The following is a 12,742-nucleotide window of genomic DNA, read 5'->3' as shown; positions in this document are numbered from 1 at the left end:
AAAAAGGGAGAGGGAATAATAACAAGTATTGGAAGGGATGTGGAGAAGTTGGAACCCTCATTGTTTGCTGGTGAGAATGCAAAATGCTACAGCTGTTGTGGAAAACAGTCTGGCGAGTCCTCAGAAAACTAGAGGTAGAGTTGCCATATGACCAGCAATTCCATTCCTAGACATATATCCCAGGGATCTAATAGAAGTGACATAAACAGACATACGCACACTGTGTTCATCACAGTACTATTCACAATAGCAAAAATACGGAAACAACCTAAGTGCCCATCAACAGATGAATGGATAAGTAAAATGTGGTACATATAGACAATGGAATACTACTCAGCAATAAAGAAAAATGAGTTCCCAAAACATCTTACAACATGGAGGACATTATGCTGAACAAAATAAGTCAATCACAAAAAAACAAATATTGTATGTTCTCACTTTTATGAAATGACATCAATAGGTAAATACATAAAAACTAATGTTCATTAGTGGTTTCCAGGGGTTGGGGTGGGTGAAGTACTCCTTAGGTAGTAGCCACTTTTTGTTTATAGACATGGGAAAGGTGGTACCAACTATGGGTGAAATTTGCACAGCATAACGGATATACTAGATGTCAATAAGCTGTACACACAGGGAAAAGGGGATAAATGGGCAAATGCTAAAGTGTGTATGGTTTTGCAACAATAACAACAACTTAAAAAAGTGGGGAGGCTACAGATGCTGATACCAATTAGACAAAACCAATCACCTCATGGGATTAGTTCTCTTGGTTTGGGGGCTTAGGGCCGTGGTCTCGTGGGACGATCCAGTCAATTGGCATAATACAGTTCTTAAAGTTTATGTTCTACCTCCCAGTATGGTGAGTAGTGTCTAGGGTCTTAAAAGCTACGAGCAGCCATCTGAGATACAGCTATTGGTCTTTATTCATCTGGAACAAAAGAGAAAGAAGGAAATCCAAGAATCAGAGAAGGAAGAATCAGGACTAATTGTCTATATGAATGACTGCCTCCTCCACCTTGAGACCAGAAGAACTAGATGGTACCTTGCTACCACCGAATGTTCTCCTCAGGAACACAATAGATGAATCCTGATAAAAAGTGAGAAAAATGTGGAATAGAACTTCAAATTCTTAGATAATCCAGACTTACTCTACCTACTGAGGCTGGAGGAGTCCCCTAGACTATGGCTAAGTTACTCTTCAAACTCTGAATTTAAACTATCCCCTGAAGTCATCTTTAAACTAAGTAACAGTTTAGCCCAAAGAGTAAAGATTGTCACCCTTGAGTATTACATTATTTTAAAAAATTATGTGTACATATACAGAAAATTGTGTGTATATATATATATATAATTTTACATATATACATATATATACATATACACATATATATATCTCCAAAGGGTCAACAGCTATTTTAAATAGATGAGAAGATTGAGGGGCAAGGAGATTAGTTAATAGAAGTAAACCAACTAGAACAGAAATAATGAAAATGCTGACACAATGTGAAGAATTTAACCACTGTCACTGATCATTATGTCTAGAAACTATGGAACAGGAGCAGGTTTTTCTGTGTATATTTTCACAAAAAAAAAAAAAAAAAAAACCCATGGATCATTTAAGGTGACCATAAAATGCCACTTTCCCCCACAAAACCTTTCCTGATTTCCCTAATAAAATGTGATTATTCTTTCTATCGGCCGTCTGAATTCTACCTTGTGTGTAGTTCTTTATGTGTGTGTCTCATACACTTAAAAACTAGAAGTTTGAGGAGGCCACAGCCCAAATCTTGCTTATATATTCGGTAGCACCTGGAAAAGTGCCAACTCCACAGTAGATATTCAAAAAGTACTGAACTGAATTGAACACAGGCGGAATCAAGACAAGTACAAGCTTTCAAGAGAATCAAAATAGTGTCTTGAAGAACAACCATGCCAAAACAAGATTCCTTTGGTCTCAAGCTGAAACTCAGTCCTCTTGTTCCGCACTTTGAGGTTCTCACAGTAGCAAGCAGCAGGAGAGTGGTTAGGACAAAAAGGGGGGGGGGCGGAGCTGAAAGGCTTTTCACTGTGAATGTTGAAAATTTCCAGAGGATGCCAAGGGAGTGGCAGGTGGGGCACATACAGGAAAGACCACAGGCTTTGACTCAGGGCACTCTGTGTTAAATCCAGCTCTTTTCATTTGCCAGCTGTGCAATTTGGACACCAAACCTGTCTGAGCCGCGCTTTCTCCAACTAGAGAAAGGACATGCCCTACTCGTGCATTCCTTTGTTCATGCAACAAACACCCTGCGGGCTGTGAGGAAGACAATGTCACAGGATAATGTTCACAATCATCTACCATGGGACCCTGAGACCCATCCTAAATTAGGTGCACCTCTGTAATTCCTGTTTTTTTCCTGCACAGCACTCTTCACAATCTCTGGCCAAATATACACTGAGGCTTATTAGTTTAACGTCTGTCTCCTTCAGTTGACTGTAAACTCTGAGAGCAGAGCTGATGCTAGAACTACTGGAACAGGGCCCAGCACAAAACTGGTATTCAATGAATCTGAGATGAGTATCACAGGTTATGATGGCAAGTTTTCCAGGAATTATAATAAGAATGGTACCATTGCTGTTCCTACAGAAATAAGAGGGATTCAGTTTATCAAAGGAGAAAGAAAAACCAGAAGGGTACAGTCAGGCAAGTGGTCCCTGGCTCACGAATCAGGCAGGAACAGAACTGGACATCAGAGAAATTACAGACCCCTGGTGGTGCAGTGGTTAAGAGGTATGGCTGTTAACCAAAAGGTGGGCTGTTCAAATCTACCAGCTGCTCCCTGGAAACCCTATGGGCCAGTTCTCCTCTGTCCTCTAGGATCACACTGGACTCGATGACAACGGGTTCGGTTTGTTTTTTTTTTTAAAGGCATATCAAAGGAGCCTGTTGGCACAATGGTTAAGCACTCAGCTGCTAACCAAAAGGTCGGCAGTTCAAACCAGCAGCTCTACAGGAGAAAAGACCTGGAAGTCTACTTCCATAAAGATTTCAGCCTAGGAAACCCTATGGCGCAGTTCTACCCTGTCCTATAGTGTTACTATGAGTGGGAATCAACTTGATAGCACACAACAACAACAAGGGACATCAACCATCTATTCCAGAGAGCAGCAAGTGGGCAGCCCGGATGGGGCCAATGACACTAAAAGTAAATTCATTCCACCACTCTTGGGATAGACAACAAAATCCTTCCCACAGTTCTGTGAGGCTTAGATTTCTTAGCCTCTCTAGCCGTACCTCTGGTTCACTCCCTGTGCCCCAACCACATCAGTCTTCTTTTTTGCACCCAGAAGGTGTCACAGTGCCTCCTCCCACAAGACCTTTGCACATGTCACATGTTATCATGTGTAATTATTTTCCCCCACTTGGCTGTAAATCCCCTGACAGCAGGGCCCATGGTCTCTTTTGTTTGCCACCATAGCTCTAGTACCTGGTACAGAGTAGGGGCTTCAAAAACATTGTTGGAATGAGTGAATTAATTAACATACTTATTGACCCTCATTGTTGTATGCTAGGCACTGTGGTTTCCATCGTGGAGGATAAAAAAGATAAATCTGAAATAGTCCTGGCCCTCAAAAAGGTTACTGTTCAGTTTTGATCACAGATTTATAAAAGAATCCTGATCAAAAGATAGAAAAACGTGGAACAAAATTTCAAATTCTCATGGAATCCAGATTTTTCTGGGGCCACTGGGGCTGGATAATCCCCCAAAACTATTGCCCTGAGATAATCTTTAAACCTTAACCCTTAAAACAAAACTATCCCCTGACTTCATCTTTAAGCCAAACAATAGTTTAGCTTAATTAGTAAAGAGTTTCTACCTTGAGCACTGTGCTCTTTTAAAGAATTATCAATATGGGATTAAACTGACATCGGCAACTCAAAAAGTTAAATGAGAAACTTAGGGGGCAGTGAGTAACGTAAGTTAATGGTGGTAGAATAATTTGGCAAAAGATAGCACGAAGGGTTGCCCAACTTGAAGGATGTAATTAATGTTACCAAATTGTACATGTAGAAATTGTTGAACTGGTGTATGTTTTGCTGTCCATATTTTCACCAAAAAAGAAAAAAAAAAGGTTACTGCTCATTAGAGTCTAGCATATGAATACAAGGTAACGTGTAATAAATGTCATAAGAAGCTTTCAAAGAAAATCCTGAGGGAGTCCAGAGCTTTGCCTATAAAAGATGGAGCCTGGACTAAATGAACACGAAGCTCCCATAACACATCCACACTTCTCTCATCCTCTGGCCAGAGATGCTTTAGCGGAGCCAAACATGATGTGAGGTTTTGAGCTGGGTGTTTATGGAGTGGGGGCCTCATTAGCAACAATGAGGAAGAGGGGGCAAACTGTAATAGCTCATTGACTGTTCTGGGAAGTTACCTCTCTGCTTTCTGGTTCCTGGCAGCGCATTTAATTCTCTCTGCTTGAGTTATTTTGAAAGAGCTCTCTGGAACCTGGCTCTAATTCAATCTGAGGTGCCAATTCTTTGTCACTCATTAGCCTCTGCTACTCATGGATAATCCATTCCCACTTTAAGTCACTAAGCTTTAGTGATAAGCAAGAGAAAAAGACCAAGTGTAAACTTAAGGTTTAGGTAACATCTAAGAACCGGCTGTGTGTCAGGTACTGTGCTAGAAAAAATTCAATAGATATTTCTATTAAATGGTTTAGAATATCTACTACTATGTACCTTGACAGCTCAGTATCAGCTTGGTTGTCTGCTACTCCCAAGCCACAGGTCAAAGAGAGTGTTTAAGATAAATTAGAGGCTAATGTAAAGTAAAATTTAGGAAAAAAAAAAGTTGCATTGAAAACAATTACTCCTGAATTTATCTATTCTCTACTATCTTGAGACTACTCCCACTAACTTTTCTTTCAGTAGAAAAGAAGGAAAAAAAACAAGTCCAAGGAGAAAAACTCACCTCGGCTATAGAGCGGGCTGCTGCTCAGTGGGGGTGGGACGACGGGGTTGGGTTTCTGCGCCTTGGGCTGCACTATGATTTGGTAGCCCTGCATGAGTCGCTGGCAAATGAACTCTTCAAACACCTGCTGGGCCGTCATCTGCACACCCTCTTCATCCCGCCTGAAAACACAGACGATTCCTCACATGGATCCGCTTGGCCCCGGACAGAGTTACACTTAAAGAGTTCACAGTCCCCTGCCTTCCTTTGCTTCATCCCCACAAACCAGCCCTGACAACCATTCTATGGCAGTTCATAAAATTAACAATTTGTAAACCATCTTTGGAAGAAATGATCAATTCAAAGAAAAAAAAAATCAATTAAAAAGAAGGCACGTAATTCAATGCCCAATTGGGTAATTTTAGAGAAGAAAATCAGATTGAATGCACCCAAAACAACTGCATTAGAAAATATGAGAAATAATCAACGAGGAGGAATTGTTATGGAGGCATATCAATAGAACTCTAAAAAAAGTCCCGTATCATAAAATTTCCTAAATACAGAAAGAAGGGCATAGAGTTGAAAACTGGGCACATTTACTGGGACACATCTGGAACCCCCACAAACAAAGGCAAGGTGCACCTCTCCTTCAACACTCACCTGTCGATGTCTGTTTCTGGGAGGAGATCGTAGCAGCCTTCCGTGTAGTCGTTCTGCAGGCCCTGGCGGTCAGGGAAGTAGTCGGTGGTGAGGGGGAGGCACGCCGGAGTAGTGAGAGATTTCCAGTCCACTCCAACTGTGCAACAGAAGCCTGGCACTACAGGGGGAGCAGACAGTGTCAGAACTGCCTCATGTCGCAGGGGAAAAAGGCACATGTGGTCGCCACAGCAGGTGTAGGATGCAGGTGGGAGAGGAAATGGGAAGGGTGGGGAAAAAACGTTCATGGTGAAAGGTGATAAAATTGCCAGGATAGGGAGGGAGAGTGGGTGGGGGGGAGAGAAAGAGAAACAGAGTTTGTTAGATAATACAGTGCACATGCTTATCCAATCCCATCATGCAAATGGTCACAGCTGATATGTTTAATTTTCTGCTGCTCTTAAGCTACAGACGCAATGCCAGTGAGGTTACCGCAGGGTAGGCAGTTACATGTGAAGCAAATCAACATTCCAAGAGCAGGAGAGAGGCTCAAGCCACAGCCTCTTCCCAGGGCTGCAGAGGGTCAGGGTGAGGAAAGGAGGAGAGCTCCACCTGATTTCAGAATAAACAGCATACAGTAGCAGAATCCGGAACATTTTCAGAATTGCAAAAATGAGTAACAGATCCAAAAAGGTAAGAGGAGAAATCAAGGAAGGATGTGTGGGAAAGTTACGAGGCCAGAACTTTAAGATACAGAGTTAACAATCCAGGAAGGAAAGCTGCAGTCAGCAGCGTTGGCTCGAGCACATAGATCTGTCCAGAAATGCCTGCTCTTCAGTTAAAGCAAGGATTCTCAATTTTGGCACTACTGACATTTGGACAGGATAATTCTTTGTTGTGGGGGCTGTCTTGTGCATTGTAGGATGTTGAGCAGCATCACTGGTCTCTACCCACTAGATGCCAGTAGCACCCCCAAGGTGTGACAATCAAAGATGTCTCCAAGCAAACCAAACCACCCAATGCAGTCAAGTTAATTCTGATTCATAGCAACCCTGTAGGACAGATTAGAACTGTCCCATTGGGTTTCCAAGGCTGTAGTCTTTACAGAAGCAGACTGCCACATATTTCTCCCATGGAGCAGCTGGTGGGTTCAAACCCGCAACCTTTCAGCAGCTGAGCACTTTAACCACCGCGCCTCCAGGGCTCCTTAATGATGTTTCCAGACATTGCCAAATGTCCACCTAGAGGGCAAAGCTACCCCTGGTTGAGAACCACTAAGTTCAAGGAATAGGGAAGTTACCTCTTTAAGTAATTTAAGTAAAGATTATTTTTCAAATCTCTGTAAGAGGGAGCACTATGAAGCAAAAATACTCCATGCCTTTGCCTCTGACTCCTTAGCAGGATACTCATACACTTTTCATTTGTACAGTGCTATACAATGTGGTATAGCACCTGTTGTCACATCATACCTCACGCTGCCTTCATGGAGTAGGTATGGTGGCACCATCAACCCCTTCAAACACATGACCACGCCGAACCTCCAAGAAGTTAAACATGGTAGCAGAGCCAGGACAGAAGCCTCTCTGCTCAGGGATCTTTCCACCATATAGTGTGTGACAGACACAAACTACCCAGTACAACAGAGTCTCACTGAACCAGGAGTTAAAGGACGAGAGGAGAACTGTGTCACAGTAGGAAACAACCCTTATGCAGCACCAGCACCTTGGGAAGATGATTTGACCTGCAGTGGGTCTAACCCCACAATGTAGACTGGTCTTGTCAACTTACTAATACTTTGAGGAGCTCACAACATAGCCTAGAATTACCTAATTAATCACTCCAACTTACCTATATGGCAGATGAGAGGGTGTGCTTGTTCCTACCTCCTGGTTAGAACCAGGATCAGAAGGAAGAGACTTGATCAAAGTCACAATGGGGGAAGCCAGAAACACAAGACAGCTATATCTTCATTTGCAATTAGATCATTCTGGCCCTATCAGCTTCCAAGATTTACTAAAACCTTTCAGAAATGTTTTCTGCTGGGCACACACCAAGATACAGAGAATTCAAATGCCTGGTCCAAGATCCCATGGTGAGAACAGCTCTCGGTTCTAAGTTTAATGATGCCCTGTCTCCAGGGCGTGGGCCCCTGAAAAGAACCCCCATTTCTTTTGGTCCTGCAAAGAAGACCTCTGAGGGGGTCCCATCTCACAACCCTGAAATTAGCAATGATAAACACAGGTAACAAAATCTAGGGCTGGGGTTGCAGAGAAATAGGCTGATCTATTCATGCTGCCAACTTTCTGGAAAATAATCAATCTGACAACCATACTTTGGGGAATGTATTCCAAGGACATGAAACAAAAGAGAAAACAGACCTACTGTATCATGCATTAAATCTGCATTATATGTTATAGCTAAAAAAACTGGAAACCATCCAAATGGCCACCAATAGAAAAATAATTATTCAAACTAGGATATAGTCATGTGATAGAATTGTCATTAAAAAAGACTAATACGAGGGAACTGAAGAAATAATGAAAGGATTATTAAGTTCACCATAAATGGGGACAAAAAAGACTCAGTGATGTATACACAGTGGTCACAACTAAGTAAAATAAGTCCACTAGGTGGTAGGATTTTTTTTTTCCCTGTTGTTTTGTTATTGTAGGTATTTAGCTGTTCTCTTACTGCACAGCCATTTAAATAGACAAGGATGATCACAACAAATGCCTCCCAACCAAATATTTTCAACTGCACGTAGGTAAATGGCTCCAGCTCTTCCTATTACTTCCTTTCGACCTCTCCCCAGAGCCATTACTGGGCATTTAAGGACTAAGGGCCAGTTCTGGACTGGCACAAGGGGCTTGTGGGAATTCTATTACTCTTCCCATGTGCCCCTGAATCACATTCAGGAGTATTTGGCCACTCCAATCTCACTTTCCATCAGAGACCCTAAGGACCAGTCCTTGCTCAGAATACTGTCTACCCTCACCCCAGAGACATGTGGACTTCCAGACCATCCTCTTCTCAAAGGTCCCCCTCTTATTTCTAGATGCTCTGACCAGCACCCTCCCCACCTCCCCAGTCAGCCGCCCCCTCTTACTTGGGTCTGGAGAGGTAGAGACACTGTCCTCTACAGAATCCTTATTCTGGGTCCTAGGATTCATACCTACGGAAAGATGAAAACAGCTTATATTAATGAAGGTCATTCTGCAAAAAGGTTCTGAATAGTTATGTTGAAAAAGTCCAAAATTGTAGCTAAAAATAAAAATGTGAACCAGCTATAAATTCTGTGTTGAGTATTTCAAATAGCACAAAAGAATCAATCAAAGAAAAACGAGCAGTCTAAAATTTGGGAATGAGCCAGAACTTTACCATCAGGTTTTCAATACCATTTGCCCAAGGAGACATTTAGCACACATGCGGGTACACACATACACGCAAGCAATCTACCACTTATTTTAAGAAAATGGACATATTTCAAAGTCACTTCAACTAATTAGAGCAATCTTTAGCAAATATAAAATGACCTATTTAAATTCAATCCACTCAATAGTCATCTTATTTTCTGGAATTTTCTTCCTCAAACGATGACTTTCTAGAATATGAAACAGAACTCACTACTTTTAAGAGAAAAACAATGATTTAACCTATAATTGGGGTAAAAAAATAGATTCTTTGATACAAAACTTAGTGATGGTAAAGTAATAGAACTAATTTTAAAATGTCCCTTTTCAAAACATATGTATTTACTACAAAACTATGGTATAATAAAACAGATTGGAAGGATCCTTAGTAAACTATTGACAGTGGTTATCTCTGAAAAGAAAGCTGTAGGAGGGGATGGAGGTAAAAGAGAACTTGCACTTTTTACTTTTGTGTCATCTGAATCTTTTATAACAAGAATATATATTTGTAAATTCCTTGTGAAATCTTTTATAAGATGATATCTTAGGCAAAAAGTTTTTAGATATGACAACAAAACAATGATTCATAAAAGAAATAATTGATATACTGGATGCCATCAAAATCAAAAACTTTTGCTTTGTGAAAGACACTGATGAGAGAATGAAAAGACAAGCTACAGCCTGGAAGAAAACGTTTGCAAATCACATATCTGACAACTTGTATCCGGAATATATAAAGAACTCTTAAAACTCAAGAAAAAGAAAGAAAGGAAGAAAAAGAAAAAAAAAAAAACACAGAAAGAAAATGCGCAAAAGATTTGAACAGACACTTCACCAAACAACACATACAGAAGGCAAATAAGCACATGAAAAAATGGTCAACATCATTAGTCATTAGAGAAATGGTAAACTGAAACCACAGTGAGTTACCGCTATACACCTATCTGAATAGCTAAAATAACTGGCCATACCAAGCGCTGACAAGGATGTAGAGCAACTGAAACCCTCATACACCACTGGTGGGAATGCAAAATGGTGCAGCCACTTTGGAAAATAGTAATTTCTAAAAAAGTTAAACATATATTTACCATCTGACCTAGTAATTCTACTCCTAGGAATTTGCACAAGAGAAGTGAAAATTTATGTTCACACAAAAACCTGTCATGTAAATGTTTATAGTGGCTTTATTCATAATTGCCCCAAACTGGAAACAACCCAAACGCCTTTCAACTGGCCAATGGATAAACAAACTGTGGCACATCTATACCACGGCATACTACTCAGCAATACAAAGGAATGAACTAGTGATACAACAACCTGGATGAATCTACCTCAGATGCATTATGCCGAGTGAAAGAAGCCAGACTAAAAAGGCTTCACATTGTATGATTCCATGCACATGACACTCTGAGAAAGGCAAAACTAGAGGACAGGTTGCCAGGGGACACAGGGAGGGGCTGAGTACAAAGGAGCATTTTAAGGAAATTTTGGGGGGTAGTGGGAATGTTCTGTATCTTGATGTGGCGGTGGTTATGTAGAACTATGCATTTGTCAAAACTCATAGAACTAAACACCAGAAAGGGTGAATTTTATTGTACATAAATTAAAAATATGTATCTTTTTTTAAAATTTATAAATAATTTTTTTTTAAATTAAAAAGATGGTATCACTTGGTCAAAACAATTTTAGAACCTATTTTTTGGAACTGCCTTCTGCAGATTTTTAAAAATTACCCGTCATCACAATAGAAGATGTATTTTATTAAGTCAGACATATACAGTATTTCCTTTCATTCAAACCCACACCATGAGGTAGATGTGAGGCAGGTGTTATCCATTTTTCACAGCTAAAGAAACCGAGGCTCAGAGAAGTTCGGTAACTTACTGAAGATTATACAGAAAGTAGGTGGAGCCCACATTTAGGTCCTTGAGGCTGTCCTCTCTGTTCAACTCTCTGGCCACTCTATTTCCCAGCTATCCATCTGGGGCACCAATTTTCAGCTGTCAGAAACATACATAATCTGTTCTTTGTTAACTGCCAAAGCCATTTAGAGCTAAATTTTCTGAAAAGGCTACCAACATCCATTTTCATGCAAACATAAAGCAAGACTAGACAGCAGCAATGAGGTAGATTTTCTTGTTCAGCCTGAGAACTGGTATGAAGGCAGTTACAAAACTGGCATTCCCAAAACACTGAGCAATAGTAGAATTACTGTTCTCAAGGAGGCAATGCTTATTTGGATCTTAAGTTTGAGCGTTTTTTTGTAAAGTTAGTCATATTACTTTATATTGATACTTTAGCATTTTGGAAAAAACAAAACAAAACCAAAAAAACCAATCTAGATTTGGTCTGTGAGACAACTGTAATTTTTACTCTAAAAAATAGTTCAATTTATAATCCTGCAAGCAATTGTTTAAGTTCATAGAGGCAACCAAGAAAAGGGTTCTCAGAGGAGCTTTGGCTCTTCGGCCAAAAAGAGACCTTTTTCATATCTAACCAATACAGGCCCATTCAAGCCCGCCAGCCCTCCCCCCCGCCCCAATAATTTTAATGAAACAGCAATTTTTAAAAATTCAAAAAAATAAGGAAATAATCTTTCAAGGGTTTCTAGCAAGCTACTTACACAGTTTCCTTGCAGTCCATGGCTACCACACTGCCTCTCCCACAGGCTCTGCCTTTGAGGCTTTATTTTTAGCCAGTAAACTCACTGTTGGCATATGAAGACCCTCAACAACCTAACATGGCAGAAGTGAGACCTCATGGTCAGTCACTGTGCTCCAACTCAACATTTGAGAATGAAAACTCATTCTCAAAGTTCAATGCCAGACACATAATTTGGAGAGCCAACACTGAAAAGAGTCATCTCAGTTCTGTCTCTTTTGACATCTGTTCAAAGTCAAGAAGTCTGGACTTGTTCTCTGGTAGTTTACCTCAAGGCCTGAAAGGGTAATCCGTATAGGGCCTTTGGGGCTGCTCCCAGACGCACATCTAGAAGCCCATGCCTGGGTCTGGTTGTTCCTCCTCTCTGGGCTATAGAGATGGCCAAACCAAAAAAACAAACACATTGCCATCAAGTTGATTCCAGCTCTGTGAGGCAAGCAGGCAGGTGTGTAATGCCCATGACACAGATGAAGAACCTGAAGCTCAATGGAGGCTCAAGGCTAACCTCCAAGCACCAGCGAGGAGCAGGGCTGGGGCTTTGATCCAGAACACTCACTCATCTAGTACAGCAGAATTTAGCAGGGATCACATGCTAAAAGCGCAGCGTATCACCAGAACAACTCATAGTCCAACTTCCCGTGAGAAGGCTTTCCTTTCACACGTTACCCACCCCACATGGAACTACTTCAAATAGAATCTCAAGTGATTAATGTGCCAAGGCTCCCTGAGGCCTGGAGAGTAGGTGTCTTAATTATTTTTGTTTCTTCTCAACCATTAGCACAGTGTCCTAGTAGAGTTCAATAAACACTTCTGGAATGGGTAAAAGTTTAGTGAGTTTGAGGAAAGCAAACCATATTCTGTGGAGATGGAGGATGACTTGAAAGGAAAGTCACTTCAAAACCAAGGAAGTTAGAAAAAGATTGTCCAAATCTTTCAGGAAAGGAATACAGTTAATTATTCAAAAAAGTTATATGGGAGAGAAGAAAAGCATTAGGAAAAAAATAAAATTGTTCTTCAGTGGAGAGATGTTAACCTAAGAAGGCTTTTAGCATTCATTCAACCACCTAATCTGTGACAGAAATAGTTTTAAGAACA

The 12,742-nt window shown here is 40.8% G+C and overlaps 1 protein-coding gene across 1 annotated transcript in view; it reads right to left on the bottom strand.

The window, feature by feature from the left end:
* Nucleotides 1-12,742, bottom strand: part of DEPDC5 (DEP domain containing 5, GATOR1 subcomplex subunit) — a 136,501-nt gene that overhangs the window by 56,849 nt on the left and 66,910 nt on the right. Inside the window, exons 25-27 of the mRNA XM_004378975.2 lie at nt 8,683-8,748; nt 5,601-5,757; nt 4,962-5,122 (exon numbers count right to left, since the gene is read on the bottom strand). Of these exons, the coding sequence (XP_004379032.1) occupies nt 4,962-5,122; nt 5,601-5,757; nt 8,683-8,748 (384 nt within the window). The remainder of the gene's footprint in view (nt 1-4,961; nt 5,123-5,600; nt 5,758-8,682; nt 8,749-12,742) is intronic.

This window comes from Trichechus manatus, unplaced genomic scaffold (assembly GCF_000243295.1).
Source record: "Trichechus manatus latirostris isolate Lorelei unplaced genomic scaffold, TriManLat1.0 scaffold00061, whole genome shotgun sequence".
Lineage (NCBI taxonomy): Eukaryota > Metazoa > Chordata > Mammalia > Sirenia > Trichechidae > Trichechus > Trichechus manatus.
The sequence above is the reverse complement of the archived record's forward strand: the minus strand, read 5'-3'. Positions and strand labels throughout refer to the sequence as shown.